The sequence below is a fragment of the Callorhinus ursinus genome, unplaced genomic scaffold (genome assembly GCF_003265705.2).
Source record: "Callorhinus ursinus isolate GAN/ISIS: 27379988/994484 unplaced genomic scaffold, GSC_fseal_2.0 scaffold16, whole genome shotgun sequence".
Taxonomy (NCBI): Eukaryota; Metazoa; Chordata; class Mammalia; order Carnivora; family Otariidae; genus Callorhinus; species Callorhinus ursinus.
This window is the reverse complement of record NW_027397078.1, coordinates 11207307-11225630: the sequence shown is the minus strand read 5'-3', so window position 1 is coordinate 11225630 and position 18324 is coordinate 11207307. Positions and strand designations below refer to the sequence as shown.

Sequence of the window (18324 nt, the reverse complement as noted above, 5' to 3'; positions counted from 1 at the left end):
TTTACGTGGGTTACTCATGATCCAAGAGCAATGGAGAGGATCACGGTTTAATACCTTTCCTTAAATATTAAGTGCAAAATAGTTTTACTTTGCCAATTGTCCTAATTCTGTAGGCTGTCTCAAGTGGTTCATAAATAAACAACAACCAAAACGGTCCATGCTTCTCTTCTTGTTGATTCTCTCATTCCCATTTGGCCCTGCTAGTTCTGCTTTTACCTCTTCATTAACTATAGCTGTTGTAAAACCCCCCTTGGGTTATTTGTCAGCTTTCATCTCATCCTGGGGTTACCGCCTACCCTTTCATGTCCTGAAGACAGAGTAGTAGTCAGGAAAAAAAAAATATGCTAAATCTGGCTTTTGGCATTGGCCACATCTGATGTACCTTTGTTTTGACCCTGTGTACATACCTAGCCTAGAGGATGTCATGTCTTCCTAGGAATACGATAGTCATCCAAACATTTTGCTGTATTTGTTATATTTTTATTTCCTGTAGTTGTATTTGGAGTGATTTTGAATGGGGTTAACACAGTTAGGCCTTTTTTTTTTTTTTTCCCCTGGTATCTGGTTAGAAGTATAGCCGAAGTACTTGGATTTCAAATCCCAACTTTACTATTTCCTAATTGCATGACCATGGCCAAGTAACGTAAGTGTTCTGGGTCTCAATTTCCTCATCTGTAAGTGTAATCATAGTAATAGAAACTACTTTAGGGGCGCCTGGCTGGATCAGTCGGTAGAGCATGTGACTCTTGATCTCAGGGTTGTGAGTTCAAGCCCCACGTTGGATGTAGAGATTATTTAAAAATAAAATCTTTATGAATCGCTGAATTCTACTCCAGAAACGAATATTGCACTGTATGTTAACTAACAAAAGTTAAATCAAAAATCAAAAAACCTTCTAAAAAAACTACTTTATAAGGGTTGAATTGTTAGAATCAAGTGAATTTATTTGTATACTGAATTTAATATATGTGTGTGTATGTGTTTACACAGACATATATGTATCAATTCTTAGGTAAATGTATGTGTATGCACACACACATATGTATCTTAGAAAATTGGCATGACGTAAGCATGCTATAAATATCAACCATCATTATTGTTATTGTTCTTCTCAACAAGACTGTAAAATGCTGCTCAGCCTGTCAAAAGATATTTAATGATTTTTATCCAGCACAAAGTTATGGCTAGTTGAGTGACTTTTTACAAATTGCCATTTAATAACTGATCAGTCAAAAAGTCAAGTCCATGTGTCAAATATATCCCATCAGTGGACTGTTATTTGTCTCTCAGGTGTAGAAATTGGTTTCATTTCCTACTATGGTTAGTTATGATTAGATTATTACAGACCCTTTTTCTGCAGCTTTTTTGTGGTTTGAAGATTTAAGGTTCTTATGGAAACAAGATTTTCAGTTGACCAATGATTAGCTAATTTCTGATAATAGAAAAGGAAACTGATTGCCCCAGGCTGCTGTTTTCATTTCCTCATGGGAAGAAGAAGCAGAGCAGAGAAGAAAAGCAGACACAAGGCACTGAACCTCCATCACCATGGGGAACTGGATTGAGAATGAGGGGCTCTCCATCTTTGTCGTTGTAAGTACCAATGAGAGAGAAATGATAAATTCTCGAACTTGTCTGGGTTCTCCGGGAAACTAAAATAGGGCAAAACTTTTTGTTTGTTTGTTTTGTTTCTTGGAGTAATTGTATTGAAACTGATTTACTGTGTGAACATACGTCTATCTGTAAGCGGGACTGAGTGCACTCTTCCAAACTTATTAATGAAAAGAATGCATCTGGGGGCTCACTTCACCCACTCTATTTCTTGACTCTTTGGGAGTACTAAATCAGCCGGCATTTCGCAGAGGGGGTAGAAGACATTTCATGCTAATGATCTCCGAGCCTAAGTTGTTTGTCAATATTTACTCAGAGGCAAATTCTCTACTTTTTATGTGCTTATACCATTCAAAAATGGGCAATCCTAATTTTACACCATTTTCCAAATAACAGGTACAAAATTGGCTCATGTATGGGAAATGGCCTTTATTTCAGTGATTACAGCAAAAATAATTGTTCTCAACTTTCTTTTTTAAAAAGTACTTTTTTTTCTCTCTGAGGTAAACTTGAGTTGTTTACGAGGTTTATAAAAATTCAAGGAAGGAAATTGAAATAAACTAGACTCATATATACCCTGGATATATTATATACATTATATATGACTATATAAATCAATCTAATCTATCTTGAGAAACAATTTTTGTAAGTAAAGATCGGGCTAATTTTCAAATAGACATGTTAATCTCTTTAGTTTTTTACCATGACAAGGACCAACTATTAATTTAAGATGGCAGTCTCAGCAAAGCAATCACGGACAATTGGGAAGATAGAAAGGTGATTTATAAATAACCTTTCCAAATAGCCAATGAAAGTATTGTACTGATGTTAAAAAGAACACCTGTGAGTGGGGAATTTTTGAAAGAATTTATCATGAGGTAAAATTGAGTCTTAGAGTTGTAGACACAGAGAGGAATTGGGGGCGCAAATAAAAGAAAAAAATAAGAAATATTGTGTCATTAAAAAATTATGCCAAACCAACATTCTAATGCAATATAGAATACTGTTAACTTGATTTCTTACCACCATTTTGAAACCAGATTACTCCTATAGAAAACAAGTTCATATTATACTTTTGGCTCTTAGCCCAGTTTTCCCCAGGAGATGACCTCCTCCTAAATTGCACTCTCATATGCGTGACTGTAAAGACACAGTCTGGAAAGCAGGAGTGAGAATGACAAGGTTAGGGAATGGAGAAGTTGTTTTAATACCTTCTTCATAAAGAGATCGTTCTCAAGCACCTATGGACCTTTAATGGCGTTAAAGCACGGGTAAGAAAAGATCTTGATGCGGTCAGTGCTTGGGATGAAATGAGCAGTCAAAAGGTAGAGGGCTCGCTTTAAAAAAAAAAAAATCCTCTGCCCCTCACCCCCTCGTTCATGTTCAATAGTCCCTCTTTTAAAAGTTAAGCAAAAGTTACCAAGTAGAATTAAAGGCTTGACGTTTTAGCTGATGTGACTCCCACTGGCTGGGGTGGGGTGCTGTGTGCTGGAGGAAGGTGACAGCACCCGTGAGAGTAGAACACAGTGTCTTATTGGTGCGGGGGACCATATAGTCACCTATTCCTTTCCCCTCTCTTTTCGAGAAGACTCACCTGCTACTACTTAAGAAAACAACAGAGGGGAGAGAAGATTGTTAATGACCTGGCATCCTGGCCAGTAGTAGAACAATCATGGGGAACAACGCAAGGTGGAAAGGTCAATCACAAAGTCTAGTGGCACTGTTGTAGGAAAGAGCTGACTTGCAGCCGGTTACACCCAGATGTGTAACCACCTTTGTTGAAGGCTAGACTGGGGATGTCCTGACCCTAGTCTGACTCCAATCTTATGTGAAATCTACCGATTGAAGTGTGGAAACTTCACGCAACTATTTCTCTTTTTGCAGCTTGTATGGCTGGGGTTGAATGTCTTCCTCTTTATCAAGTTCTACAGGTATTATGACTTGGACGATCAGTTCTTTTACACTAGAAAACTTCTTGGGGTAAGTATAAGTTCCATCTCATGCAATATTGACTGGCTTACACTTCTAATCAAAGATTCTGGTTCATATTCCTTTCAACACTTTAAATAAATCTTCTGACCAACCCAAACGGCACCATTAGCCTCGCTCCCTCCCTTGCAACCCCCTGGGCAAGAGTCTTTAGGCCTTCCAGTGTGAAATAAACTAAAGTGTGTCAGAGAGTCCCAGCGGCATCCCTCCCATGCCAAGAACTACTGTGCCACTGTTTAGCCTAAAGAAGACATCTAATGCCAACCCTGGAATGGCAGGCAAAGTTGGAGATTGATCCAAGGGTGACACAGGTGGGACAAGTGAGATTTTCCGTATTCTTTAAAGCATGTGATTCCTGATAACTTTCGTGAATGGAGAGCCCTGCTCCCAGTGACATGTAGTGAAATGACCTTCAGGAAATAAGCCTCGCCCTCAGATGGAGCCTTTGAGGAACTTGCCCAAGGGTCATATTCATTGACTAGGCCAGCAGAGTGAAGGCCCCCAACTTTCCTTGGGTCCATTAGCATTCTTGATTTCCTTGAACTGCCAGGACTCTTCTTCATGACAAATGAGAATAATTACAATGACAGCCGCCCCCACCGGCTACCATTTGTTACATCATGCTGAAACCATGAATTCATGACTTAACACTAATTATAATAGGTATCATATATCATATGTATAAATAATTATAATACGTAATAGTACTGCACTATTATAATTGTTGTTAACTAATTCAGGCTGATACTGAGAAGGATGATTTCCCTCTGCTTTCCCGTCCAAAATATGCAACATCTTTAGGCATTACAAAGAACAATTATAATGCCAAAGCATTACACCAGACCAACTTAAGTTACTGCTGAAGTGAGTCTGAGAACTAAGAAAATCTTCTTTAGAAAGCCCCAGTTTCTATACTGAACTCTAATTAATGATACACATGCTTAAGTATTTAGGGTGGAAGTGAACTGATGTCTGCAATGCATCAAAAATAAGATGTATCTATGGATGGCTAGAGGGATGGGTAGATGGATGGGCAGCTATGTGATGGTGGAACCTGGGAGATGGGAAAACAGGTGTTCAATGTGAGATTATTTCAAATTCTCTTTACGTTTGAAAATTTTCATAGTAAAATGTTGGGTTGGGAGAGAAGGGCCAAATTAAAACAAAGGATCCCAGCAGGCCCTCCAGGTAGACTCTTGGTTCTGAAGGACCTTCCTTCTCAGATAACTTGACATCTCTGGTGGGCCTCATGCTGGGAACCCTGGAGAAGTGGTAGAAGGGTGTTCTGTGCTCATAGGAATTACCTGCTTCCTATCCCACATCTTCCAGTTTGCGCTGCCATTGGCCAGGGCCCCTGCAGCCTGTCTGAATTTCAACTGCATGCTGATTCTGCTGCCGGTCTGTCGAAATCTGCTCTCCTTCCTCAGGGGGTCCAGCGCGGTAAGAGCAAACATTTATAAAGTTGACGCTTCTCGAAATTTTCAAAGGACATCACACTAAATGTCCTTTCTAAGGAAAAGCATACTAATGGAGTGTGAGGATTCCAACCTCTGTCCAATATTCACAAGCCAAGGGATGCCTGATTCTCCATTTTATTTGCATATTAGTTGTTGATGGAGCTCCCCGAGACACCTATTTAACTTGGAACAGACATTTAAAAAAAAACAAACCAAAAAACCAAAAAAAAACAAATCAACCTACACCTCAAGAAGAGCCATAAAACACTTGTGTGTGTGCACGCGCACACACACACACACGTCAGACATACATAATATAATATATTATGGACTGTATGAGGCTGACATGGGATTTGGGAATTAATCCTACAGTGACATGTTTTTCAAAATTTTTAAAATTTTAAATTTTAAGAGAAAATTCTCTTCGTGGCTAACATCCCGAGCAGGTGGAATCAAGGAGCGATGAGTCACAGTATAATGAGGGTAACTAAGAGTTATTGAGTCCGTGGAATTGAGGAGTTCAGAGATTTCTAAATGCCCAGGGCGTTTTTTTAACCCTCATTTCAACAATTTGGTGAGTCCCTAAATGTACTCTGCTAGAAGAAAGAAAAGATTATATAAGAGGAAACTTTGTAACCTATGGTATATGAATTTCTTATTGTTGTTATCATACAAAGATGAAAAACAAGGAATTTAGAATCTACTTAGATCTGTGTACTCAAATAAATATGATACAAAGCAAAATCTGATGGGTCCCGCAAAACATTAGAAATAAGGGGCTATGGGGGGAATCAAAGAAGGAGGGATTGGGAATGAAGGTGGGGCAGGGAATGAAGAAAGGCTTCTTTGAAAAGGTGGCATCAAATATGGGCATGTAAGGAACAAACAAGCCATTAGGGGATGTAAATAAGAGAGAAAGACATTCTACATGGAGAAAATGGAATGGGCCAATGCAAAGAAGATAGTAAGGAAATGGTATTCTTGAAAGCCCTGTAGGAGCGTGACACTTGGCTTCTGTTGGGATTTGTTTGCAGTTCCTAATCCCACCCAAGAGGGTAGCTTGGAAAAGTTAGGGTTTGATGTCTTGGTGAGACCCATTCTACTGGATCATGAGTAACGACTAGCGTCTGTTTTTCCTCTTAATAAAATGTATGTGTCTGATATTAACCAGCTTTTAAAAATCCATTAAGTAGAGATAATTTATAGAGGAGAGCAATGACAATCTACTTTGATGGGGACGTAGGGATTGTAAAGGGCAGGTGTCTGAGGTAAGGCTTTGCTGGTAAACTAGGAGTTAAATGTATAGCTGAGAAGCTAATACTTAATTTGGCAATCGCGGAATATTTGGGGGAAGGGAAGTGATCCAAACTGTCAATAACAAGTAGAATTTGCCTTGAACTCTGCCTTATTTTTCCTTATCTTACTAAATTTACCAGTTGATTTACGAATACAGGATTAGCAGGATACAATTAACAGTAGACACTGACTACAAGGGTTTCTAAATCATCTTCTCAGTCTAAGAAACCACGGAGGTAAAATTCCATTTGATTTAAAGTTTTAGCAATGAGCCACCTGTAAAGTACAGGGCCCGGCATACTGTAGGTGCCCAGTGAACATTGGCTAAATGAAGCTCATGTACTGTAGCTTTTTGTTTTTAGGAAGGCACGTTTCATTTTTTTCGCCTTCCCCCCATGCCCTGTTTGAATACTTTCTATTTAGAGGAAGTAAACCCTGAGAAACAGGCAGTGTTTTCACCAGGATGGCCAGTTAAGAAATCCTTGTTACTCCCCAGGCCCAAATTGCACTGCCGTTGAGCGGCCATGCCCCATGAAAAGCACATGTTGTAATGGCCGCTTTCAGGCTTCCTGTGGCCCAGGAGGGAAGATCTTCACGAAGGTCTTCAAAGGCAGGGACAAAATAAGGCTGCTCTTCAAATTGCAGAGAAGCTCTGAAAATCAGAGAGATCCATATGTAAGAGAATATATTTTTTAAAAATTAGCAGCAAGCAACATTCTTTTAGAGACCGGGAGTGTCCTTCCTTCCATGTTTCCCAACCTGAAATGTGAACTTGGCAAACAAAACTTCTTTTCTGACTGGAATTAAAATGAGTGATCATGCTGTGACCAATGTTGGAAATCCAAATAGCTGTCCCCTACTGAGTCTTCATAGAGCTTACCTCATAAAAGCTGCACATCAAGTCAGTGAGATGGGGATGAAATGAAATGGCAATGTTGGAATTCAAACCCGGCTCTTTGTGCCCCCAGAGCCTATTCACTTTCCTGCGTGCCACCTAAACTCAAAACTGTCTTCTTGTCATATGACGGTCTTAAAAAGTCCATCGTATATGTGAATGCTGAAGCATCCTGAATAGCCTAGGCCCGAAATGGCAAGATTGTTGTAACTTCAAGGATTTGTTAGTAGATTGCAAACTACACAATCACAGAATGTCCATTCAATTTCTAGTGGTCTTAATCAGTTAGACTTTGCTTTATAATCCTTCTGATTATTTGGAGAAGTAAAGCCCCAGTATTGGCCCACCCTGGGGAAAGTAAAGGTAAAGGCTCTCAGCCTGCTTTGTTGAGGAGAATGGGGAAGGATGGGGCCTAGCATGCAGAAGTCCCTAAAGAAGCCTTAATAATCCCACCTTGCCATGCAGAAACTAAATTCTAATCAGATGGGAGTCCTAGTCTTCAGATCAGAAACAAAAAAGAAGGTGAGAGAGTCAGCTCTTATCTGTAACCGTATATAGTCTGAGAGTCAGAGGCCCTCAGTGTGGCTCTGTGTCTAACCACATGGTCTAGGGAAGTCTCTTGGACTTCCTGTCTCACGGGTTTTTTTTTTTCTTTTTAGCTGAAAAGCAGGCGAGACAATGCAACTGTAAGAATGAATATAACATTCCAAAAGTATATTAATTGACTAAGTTGTCAACTGCTGAGTTGTCAGTCAACAAACATTTGGTTGAGTGCCAGCTATATGCTAAGTACTGGGGACACATGGTGAGTAAAGAGTAACATATGGATGGGCCATGAACTCAAGGAGCTTAGAGTTCTATGGAAGAGCTAGAGAAGAAACATGCAACTTCAAAGTTATAAACAGTGCTGTACAAATAAACTGATGTTCTTATTTATCACATATCCTGCTGCCATCAGGTTTGGACATTACTGTCAGCTTCTTTGCCTGAGTTCTATAGATTCAAGGGTGGCTTTTGTAATTTCTCCCAAATTGCATATAAACATCTAACTTAAGTGAATTCATGGCATGTGTAGTGAGACCAGGTGTACATAAAATAGAACTTTTAAGTTTCTATGTTTGTCATGTTATAGAAACTCATGTTTACCCCATTAAATATGCACTCCTTTTTAGTTCCATTTCTAACTTGAAAAAAAAAGTATTTTTTCAGGGCACCTGGGTGGCTCAGTGGGTTGAGTGTCCAACTTTTGATTTCAGCTCAGGTCATGATCCCAGGACCCTCCCTGCTCAGCGAGGAGTCGGCTTGTCCCCTCTCCCTCTGCCCCTCCCCCCACTCTCCCTCTCTCTCTTTCTCAAATAAATAAAATCTTTATCTTCAAAAAATTTTTTTCTCTCTTGCAGTTTAAATGCAGCATAGAAATTTGCTGAGATGACTCAATAATAATAATAATGTTAGCTTAGTGAGATCGGGCTAGGCTCGAGGTGACAGTAACAGAGAAACTTCCCTTTAGAAGTCAGTGGCAAAAGGGGTAGTTCAGTGAGGAAGCCATGGGACATGATGGCAGCTTGGGTAATTAGGAGGTAGCTGGCGATAATCCAGAAGGGACGCAAAAGCATAAAAATGGTATTTGTGTGATGAGGAGCAAGCCCTGGGCAGTCAGAGGCAGCAAAGCCCTTCCTTCCCACACCGCCAGCCAGGGGCCTTGTTCCCATTTCAGGAAATGGTGAGGAGATTGTATTTGGAAGCCCCATATAAACAGGACTTGTGACTTCTCTTTGGATTTTTTTTTGGGGGGGGGCCATCCTGAGCATATCCTAGAGGGCAGCTGGGAAAAACTAGGGACTGGTGCCTTGGTGAGATCCATTCCAATGACCCATTGGTAACTAATGGCCTCTGTTTTTCCTTTTTATGAGATGTGTGAGTTTCATATCAACTAGCTTTTTTAAAAAACCTACCTATTAAGATCAGAGTATTACAAGTGGACCTTTTATTTCTCAAGCACATCTCTCCATTGTTCTGGCATTCAATTTCTTTTTCTCTAACACTCTGCTTCTCAAGCTGATGGGGGCATCAGAATCTGTTGTTCCATATTTTTGATGATCTATATTGATGATGATAAGGGCAGAACTATGGAGACTCTATAGAGGCCACATTAAAACCATATTCCTTTTCTTGAAATTCAGCATGCAGGAACCAGTGTATTTTCCCCCAAAATTTCAAAACAGTTTGCCAGGAAGTAGAAAAGAAAACAGTGTGGCAAGTATAGATATATGGGTAAATACATCTCTATAAGTTTAGAATAATCATCTTAGGTTCTAGAACAGTGAAAATGTAATTCATTTAACCAAATAATTATCAAGCAATTTTTTTAAAAAGATTTATTTATTTATTTTAGAGAGAGAGAGAGAGAGAGAGAGCATGTGGAGGGGGTGGAGGGGCAGAGGAGAGGGTGAGAGAAACTTAAGCAGACTCTGCACTGAGCATGGAGCCTGATGTGGGGCTTGATCTCATGACCCTGAGAGCAGGGCCTGAGCCAGAACAAGAGCTGGACACCTAACCAACTGTACCACCCAGGTGCCCCAAGAGATACTTTTTTGAAGCATATGATATATTACTCTGCATATAGGAAGCTTACTTTCTAGCTGGGGAACCAAGACATACTAGCTGAAAAGTTAAATAATGGTACAAAAAAACACTCAAATATTTATTAAACACCTCTTAGCGAATCTACAAAACAGACCTATGAGAGAAGAACTATGATAAATACATAGGTAAGGAAGTTAGAAACTGAGCATATTGTTCAGTGTCACACAGCTAGGTGGTAGGGCTGAGATCCAACACATGTATATCTGATGGCAAGTTTTGCAGAACTTGCCCTCTGAAATGTAATTCAGTACTGATTTCTGATCCTACTGGTCCCATTCTCTCAGTCTTAGGACTCCAATTGTGTTCCATCACTCCAATAAGAACTATATTAATTATCTGTTGCTGTGTGAGAAATTTCCATAAATTCAGTGGCTTAAAGCAACCCCAATTTATTAGCTCACAGTTCTGCCAGTGAGAAGTCCAGCATCCTGTGTTTGGTTGGGTTCTCTGCTCAGCATATGACAAGGCTGAAGTCAAGGTGCCAACTGGGCTGAATTCTCAAATGGAAACTCTGGGTAACAATCTTCTAAACTCATTCTTGTTGGCAAAAATCAGTTCCTTGCAGCTGTGGGACTGAGGTTCCTGTCTCCTTGCTGACAGCCATTCAGGGGCTGCTCTCAGATCCTGAAAGTCCCTGTATTCCTTCCATGTGGCCTCCTCCATGTTCAAGCCAGTAACATTGCACCAAATACTTCCCGTGCCTTGAATCTCTGAGTTCTTCCGTCTCTGAGTTCTGGACCCAGATTTAAAGGGCCATGTGATTGGCTCAGGCCCACCCAGATAAACTTTCTCTTAAGGTCAACTTGCGACTTTCGTTACCTCTGTAAAGTGCTTTTGGCCATATAATGTAACAAACTCATAGGATTGATATCCCATCACATTCACAGGTCAGGTCCGACCCCCACTCAAAGGGAGGAGATTATATAAGGTCATTGGGGATCACCTTTGAATTCTTCCTACCACAAGGACTCCAAGAAACTATGGAGGAACCTAGCAATTGGGAAACAGGAAAAAGATACTTCCTTAAAATTGTAAAGAATACAAAGTAGTAAAACAATGTACAGCACTTGAAATAAACAGGAAAGACGACAAGGCTGTATAAGAAACCAAAGACAATTTTTCACCCACAGAAATGTAGACTAAGTGATTTCAAATAGGAAACCCTTATTTTGAGAACCCGAGTCACTGCCCACCTCCACCAGTGGACACTTAGCTGTAGCTGATACTGTTGGTGTTTCACTCATGTTCCCTCCACACTTACGGTTCTACAGCACATGGGGTGGCTGCCCTCCGCAAGCCCCACTCATTCTCTGCCGGAGGATTTTCTTTCAGCCCTCTCCTGGGGCAAGCCTGAAATGCCAGGGAGTTGATGCCCTGGGACCTGCCCTTGGCCTGTGACGGATGGGAGTCAGGGGATGAATTCCTAAGCTTTCTAACTGCTCAGGTAAAAAAAAAAAAAGAAAAAAAAGAAAGAAAGAAAGAAAAGAAAAAAGAAAGAAAGAAAGAAAAGAAAACCTCTGGAGCATTTTCTGTATCTCTCAGAGTCCTCTAATCAAAGATACCATGTTATGATATGATACAATATATATGATATGATACATGATAGTGGTAGCTGATCTGATAATACACCCTTCATTGGTAGCCTTCTCTTCCCAATCTCACTTCCCCTGACCTTGTTTTCTGTGATCACCTTGCAGTTGACTTAAATTCTTGTCTTGGGTTTTTTTTTAGACATGTAGAATAATAGTAACTATATCTTTGCATTTGGTTTGGTGGCAAAGGGTGTGAACCTTAAAGACAAATAGACTCGGATCCCAGCCAATGTGAGATTTAGCTTTCATTTTTTTTAATCTGTAAAATGAGGATAATAATCCTTATTGCGTGGTCACTGAATGAGGTAATGATTATGGCTAAACTGCCTGGCTCACAGAAAGCATTCCATAAAGTCTAATTCTTTCTTCCTTTCTCTGGAATCCTCTGTGTCTTCCTCAGTAGTAGTATTTCTGCAGTTCCGGGAATCTGCTCTCATGGTCCCATGTTCTCTGTAGATGTAGCTAACCCAGAGATAGTAGAGTAAGCACAATTCTCCACACAACTACATTTTTTTCTATAAAATCAGAACATGTTATTAAAAATAACTAAGCCATGGGGCACCTGGGTGGCTCAGTCGGTTAAGCATCTGACTCTTGATCTCAGCTCAGGTCTCGATTTTCAGGGTCGTGAGTTCAAGCCCCATGTTGGGCTCCATGATGGGCATGGAGCCTATTTAAAAAAATAATGAGTAAGTCAAATATTAAACACCCTTAGATTAAATTGAATATGTTTAGAACCAGATACTTATAATACCTAAGATTTTTTTTTTTTTTGGCACTTGGCTCTCCTTAACAGTTGTCTGTATCTTGCAGCCAGGGCAAGCATTTGACCAGGTTTCAGGAGGACAAAGCTTTGATTCAACCATAAAGCACAGTTTGTGTTTTTTTTCTACTTTGGGCATTGACCTGAACCAAGATTCAAATCCACATCTTCCTCCCCCGCCACTTATTTGTTTATTTATTTATTTATTTTGTATTATTATGTTCAATTAGCCAGCAAAATCCACATCTTCTAACATGTATCAGGACAGTCACACTTGAGTACTGACCAAAATACTATTTTTAATGTCAAGGTAATCATAAAAGGTATGAAAACATCAGAATATTGATACTCTGGCATCAGATAGCCTGTATTTAAATCCCAACTCTGCCACTTATTAACTATGTGACCTAAGGCAGAGGTAACCTCTCCACATGTTTCTCCCTAACCTATTATGCAGTGATAATAATGGTACCTCCCTGCTAAGATTGATGCAAAAATAAAGAGTCAGAATGCATATAAAACACTTAAAACAGCTCCTTGCAGAAGAAGCTCTTTGTAAATATTAGCTATTGTTCTTTTTGCTATTAATATTTGGTTAATGGTATCTCCTTGCGATATTGTCTCTGTCAACAGAGGCGGGTGGACAATTTTTACTCCTCGCACAGTGTAGGTCTTAGAAGGGTATTGTTCTAAAACTATTCACTTGTTCTAGAACTGTTCACTTGTCTGTGTCCCCATTAGACTTTCAGGGTCATGTGAAATGCATACAGCTTTCCTATTACACTGCCGGTATCCCTAGGAGAGCTGACTCTTGAATCTCTCACCTAACACTTAACTTACTGGTTGACATCCTCACAAGGATGAGCCCAATGTGGGACTGTGAGGGAGCTCACATACATCCTGGGGTGGGGAAAAGTGATGGAGAAGACACAGAGACAGAGCTTCCCTCCTTCAGGTCCAAGTAAAATATGCGGAAACTGGTTTTAGGGACCTAACACTTATTGTTCAACAAACTTCTTCGGGCTTCTTGGTCTGAGCTGGTAGTGCATGTGTGTGGTTACTGCAGGAACCTGTCAGGTAGGCCACTCACTGTTTGACCTTGGGAAGATGACTACAAGTATCTGAGCCTCGGTTTTTTCATCTATCAAATGCATAGAATGACATTGTTTTTAGGGTGGTTATGACAATTAAATGAGGTGACACGTATCTACTGCCTGGCACACAGAAAACCTTCTTGTTAACAATTACTACTTTGTTCTTTTCTCCTTAATCCAAAGTGCTGTTCCACAAGAATTCGAAGACAACTGGACAGGAACCTCACTTTTCATAAAATGGTGGCATGGATGATTGCACTTCACACTGGTAAGTTTATTAAGATATTTGAGATTGCAAAGAAAACGTGGAACCAGAGAGTTCCCTCTATTCCTAGATAGCTTTTATTTTTAGAGGAGATCAGCATTTTTAGGTAGATTAGGTGGTGATTGGATATGTTGTATTTTTTAATTTATTTTTTTAATTGAAGTACACTTAACATACAATATTATATTGGTTTCAGGTGTACAACATAGTGATTCGACAATGACATACATTATAAAATGCTCACCATGATAAATGTAGTTACCGTCTGTCACCACACAAAGTTATTCCAGTATTATTGGCTATATTCCCTATGCTGTACTTTACATCCCTGTGAGTTATTTGTTTTAAAACTGGGACTTTATATCTCTTAATCTCCTTTACCTATTTTGCCCATCCCCTCACCCCCAACCCCTCTGGCAACCATCAGTTTGTTCTCTGTATTGATGAGTCTGTTTCTGTCTTGTTTGGTTTGGTAGGTTTGGTTTTTAGATTCTACATATAAGTGAAACCATATGGTATTGTATATATATATATATATATACACAATTATACTATATATATATATACACACACAATTATACAATATGTATATTATATACCACTTCTTCTTTATCCATTTACCTATGGATGGACACTTAGATTGCTTCCATATCTTGGCTATTGTAAATAATGCTGCTATAAACATGGGGATGCATATATCTTTTTTTCAAATTAGTGTTTTCATTTTCTTTGGGTAGAATTACTGGATTGTATGGTATTTCTTTTTTCAGTTTTTTGGGGCAGCTCCATTGTGTTTTCCATAGTGGCTTCACCAATTTACATTCCCAGCAAAATATTTGTACTTTTCGAATGAATTCTGTTAAAAAATATTCACCAGAACAAACAATGAATCATGGAACACTACATCAAAAACTAAGGATGTAATATATGGTGATTAACATAACAATAAAAAATTAAAAAAAAGAATATATTTTATTTAACCTAGTATGTCATAAATATTGTCATTTCAAAATGTAACCAATTAAAATTATTAAAAATTAAAAAAAATATTCACCACTCTTTCTTCCATCCCAATATTAGGGTTTATTCCTTCAAGTCTGAAAACCTTTTTATCTTGGGCTCTTCTGACAAAATCCGAGTGTCTTCTCCATTTTCCATGCTTTTTAATATAAAAAAAGTTAGTCCACAACTGAGAGCTTTTATTTATCCATTAAAAAAAATACTAAGGTTGAACATGTAGATTTGTGGATTTCTTGCAGTAACCCTAAGATAAGATATCTTCTCAGCTTACGGGTTGTGGTTCTTGCCACAACCCTTAAGTTGAGAAGATATCTTATTTTAAGGGTAAGATAGCCCTTATCAGCTAAGCGTGTTCTTTATTATTATTGTTATTGTATATCCAATAGGTATACATATGTATATATGTATTCTATATTATGTGTTATTATTATAATTATTAAAGTGGCGGTGTTGGCACAAGGGATGTATCTGGGACCATTATCAAATCTTCACTAATTCACTTAACAAATAAGTGATGTGCCAGGCAATAGGCATGCACACAGGCAAGTGATGAGCAAAAGAGATTTTTATTCTGCCCTTAAAGAATTTCCCCATAATTTGAGTAAAATAAGCTTAGATTGCAGGTGTTTAACTGGGTTTCTCTTCTATTAGTAGATCGTGCAGGCTTTCTGAGCTGTGGTGAACAAAACGGTTCAAAAGCAAAATGCATGATAAAATCTTATTCGAAAGCAACCTAGCGTAATGGGTAGGAGCAAAGATTTGAGCACCAGATTGCTTGGATTCGATTCTTAACTCTGCTGCTTCCTAGCTTGGTGATCTTGGGCAAGATATTAAAGCAATCTATGCCCCAATTTCCTCATCTGTAAGACGAGATGATACTAATAGTACTTACATCATTACCTCCAAACAAAGATTAATTATAAAGCACTTATAACAGTTCTTGGCACCCAGTAAGTTGTATGTAAGTGCTTGTTAAGTAAGGAATGCAATTTTCAAGAAGGTGTTCACTCTTGTGGCCATTGGTTTATATCAGTTCAATAAAATGGTATCTCTCTGGAGTAATGTCAGAGTCAGGTGAATGGGCCAGCCAAAGGCATACATTACATGAGAGTCTTCTTGTTTGAGCATAAATATATCTGGGGGAGAGAAACAATGAGAGCACACCTAAATATCCTCAGAGACCAAGGTAATTTTGTAGAGGCTCAGAACTTGATTGGATCTTTAGGATAATGTCGTTTAACATCTACATTTTACAAATGAGGAAACCAAGACCAGAGAGGTCAAATGATTTGCGTATGATCACACAACTAGAGAATAGCTTACCCACTAGAGTTCTAGTCTTGCCTCTCTGGCCCGGAGACCCAGTTCTTGTTTCTAAGTGTCCTGGGCCATCCCTGTGTCTCCCTGTATCTTATCATAGAGTTGGGGGTTATAGGCGGAAACCCAACTTACACAAAAATTGTCTGCACCCTTCACCTTGTTTGTTTCTCTTCTCTGTCCTCTTCAGCGATTCATACCATTGCCCATCTGTTTAATGTGGAGTGGTGTGTGAATGCCCGAGTCAACAATTCTGATAGCTATTCAGTATTACTCTCTGAGTTTGAAGATAAACCTGGTCAAAGTTACCTCAATTTTGCTCAAAGTAAAATCCCGGTAAGTCTATTTCTGGATTCAGATGGTCCCTAGGCCGTTAAAACTGAGGACTAGATTTCAGCAAGTGAAGAACTCTACTTGGGCAGAACATCAACAGTGTTAAAAGTTGACTATCAGTGGGCCAAGTCTGTAGTTTCTAAGAATGTGGGTACAGAGAAAATGTCTTCCACACTCCTGATCTCATGTGTGGAGGGTCTCTAGATGTTTTCCAGTTCCTTAGGCTCACCTGTGGAATCTGGAGTAACTCAGGCTCACCCATGACAATGCCCACCACCAAAGAAAAGACAAGAACACACATCTAGTCAAACAAAGTTGAGTTTATCACTTCCTGCAGCAAAAGAGGCCTCGCACCATGAGAAAGTCTGGGACATTCCAGGAAGGTGTTCGTAGAGGCTCCTTATAGGACAGGGACTTGGGTTAGGTGGTTTTGGAGGGGTTTAAGGAAGCAAGGATTTGCTCTGCATCAAGTATGGTCAGGAATTGGGGGTCTTTCTAGGATTGGGTATCTTAGCAGCAGTCACTTGTGTTGTTGTCTTGGCTCTGACATAATTCCGGAGTGGTCTTTTTTTTTTTTTTTTTTTGTCTCACTCCCTCACAGTCACCGAATGACCTCGTCTGATGTGAGTGTTCTAGGAAATTGTTTATGTGAATTAGGGAACACTCCGACCTCGGTGTTAGTACTAGGCTGGCCACCAGCTGACAGCCGACAGAGATGCATTTCTTCTTTCTTGCCTACAACATCTGAGGGGTGGCCTATGTCTGCTGATTATCGGCCCATGGGAAGCACAGTGCACTGGGAATAACTCCATGGTCTTCCAGGGGCAGCCATTTGGGGTATCCATAGCAAGGACTGCTTCCCATCCAGCAGTTGTTAGAGCTTCCTACACTCAGACGGAGAAGCTCCGAGTCATCTTCATGTGCCCAATGGCTTGGGAGGATGGCCAAGTCACATAATTATACACTGAATTCCAAATGTGTTTCCTCGTGTTTAGAAAAGATGAGAAGAAAAGTCCCTTAACGTTGCAGAAATAATTCTCCTCAGGCTAACATGAAAACAACTTGCATAAAAGAAAACAAATTCCTTTTCTGTAACTTCTGGGATAATTTTTCCTTCATATTGTTCATTGTTCGTACAATGATATAGAAGGAAGGCAATGTGAACATACTCAGTGAGCCGATGCTGTCATGCTCTGCCCGGATCCCTTTGGACCACTTGTACTGCGTCTGTGCTCCCCCCACCTTTCTGTGTGTTTTCACTTCTCAATTTCTGATGCCAGCGTTTCTTCCTCAGAGGACCACCCTGGGGCTATCGGAGTCCCTTGACCCACAGGCTCAGAGATCTGGAAGGGTCTGGTTGGCTACCTCTCTGTGGGCAGCCATTAGCCAATAGCTGATGGGTGCAGGCCATGAAAGACCAGCTTCCTTGCCTTGAGTCGGGGATGAACTCTGAGGTGTGACCTACCCTCCACAGTTCCTCTGCAGCATCAGGCTGAAGCTACCTTCTCTAAAGACTTGGCCTGAGATCACCCTCGTGTTTGATTTGTTCCTCTTTCCTGTCCTATTGCCCATCTTCTTACCAGTTTCTTCTGGAGCACACCTTTTTAAAATCACTTGCTCATGAATCCTCATCTCAAGGTCTGTCTGCTTCAAGGGAACCCAGCCTAAGATGGGAGGCATGTCCAGAATACAATTGCCAACCAAGCACTGTGGTCCTTTCCAAAGCAAAGGGAGAAGGAGCCTCAGACCCTTTTAGGACATCTTACAGTTGGCTGATGTCCTTTATTCGATACTCCCTTAGAACTATTTCAGTGTATCGGTTAGTACTTCCTGTGACACCCTGACTGTGTAAGAGTTTTAAATTGAGAAATGTCTATTCTAAATCTATCTCACTCTGTGAGGGATGGTTAGGATTATTGGAAGGGGGAATGAAAATACCTATTGGCCTCTACACCAGACGCTTTATAAATAGATAGTCTTGCATTTGAGAGCCTATGAGTAATGTGTGTGTGTGTGTGTGTGTGTGTGTGTGTGTGTGTGTGTGTGTGT

At 39.9% G+C, this 18324-nt stretch overlaps 1 protein-coding gene across 1 annotated transcript in view; it reads left to right on the top strand.

The window, feature by feature from the left end:
• The first annotated feature begins 1442 nt into the window (after nucleotides 1-1442).
• CYBB (cytochrome b-245 beta chain) overlaps nucleotides 1443-18324 on the top strand; it is a 34262-nt gene continuing 17380 nt past the window's right edge. The window contains exons 1-5 of the mRNA XM_025857403.2: nucleotides 1443-1590; nucleotides 3493-3588; nucleotides 4927-5037; nucleotides 13524-13608; nucleotides 16133-16278. Of these exons, the coding sequence (XP_025713188.1) occupies nucleotides 1546-1590; nucleotides 3493-3588; nucleotides 4927-5037; nucleotides 13524-13608; nucleotides 16133-16278 (483 nt within the window). The 5' untranslated portion in view covers nucleotides 1443-1545. The remainder of the gene's footprint in view (nucleotides 1591-3492; nucleotides 3589-4926; nucleotides 5038-13523; nucleotides 13609-16132; nucleotides 16279-18324) is intronic.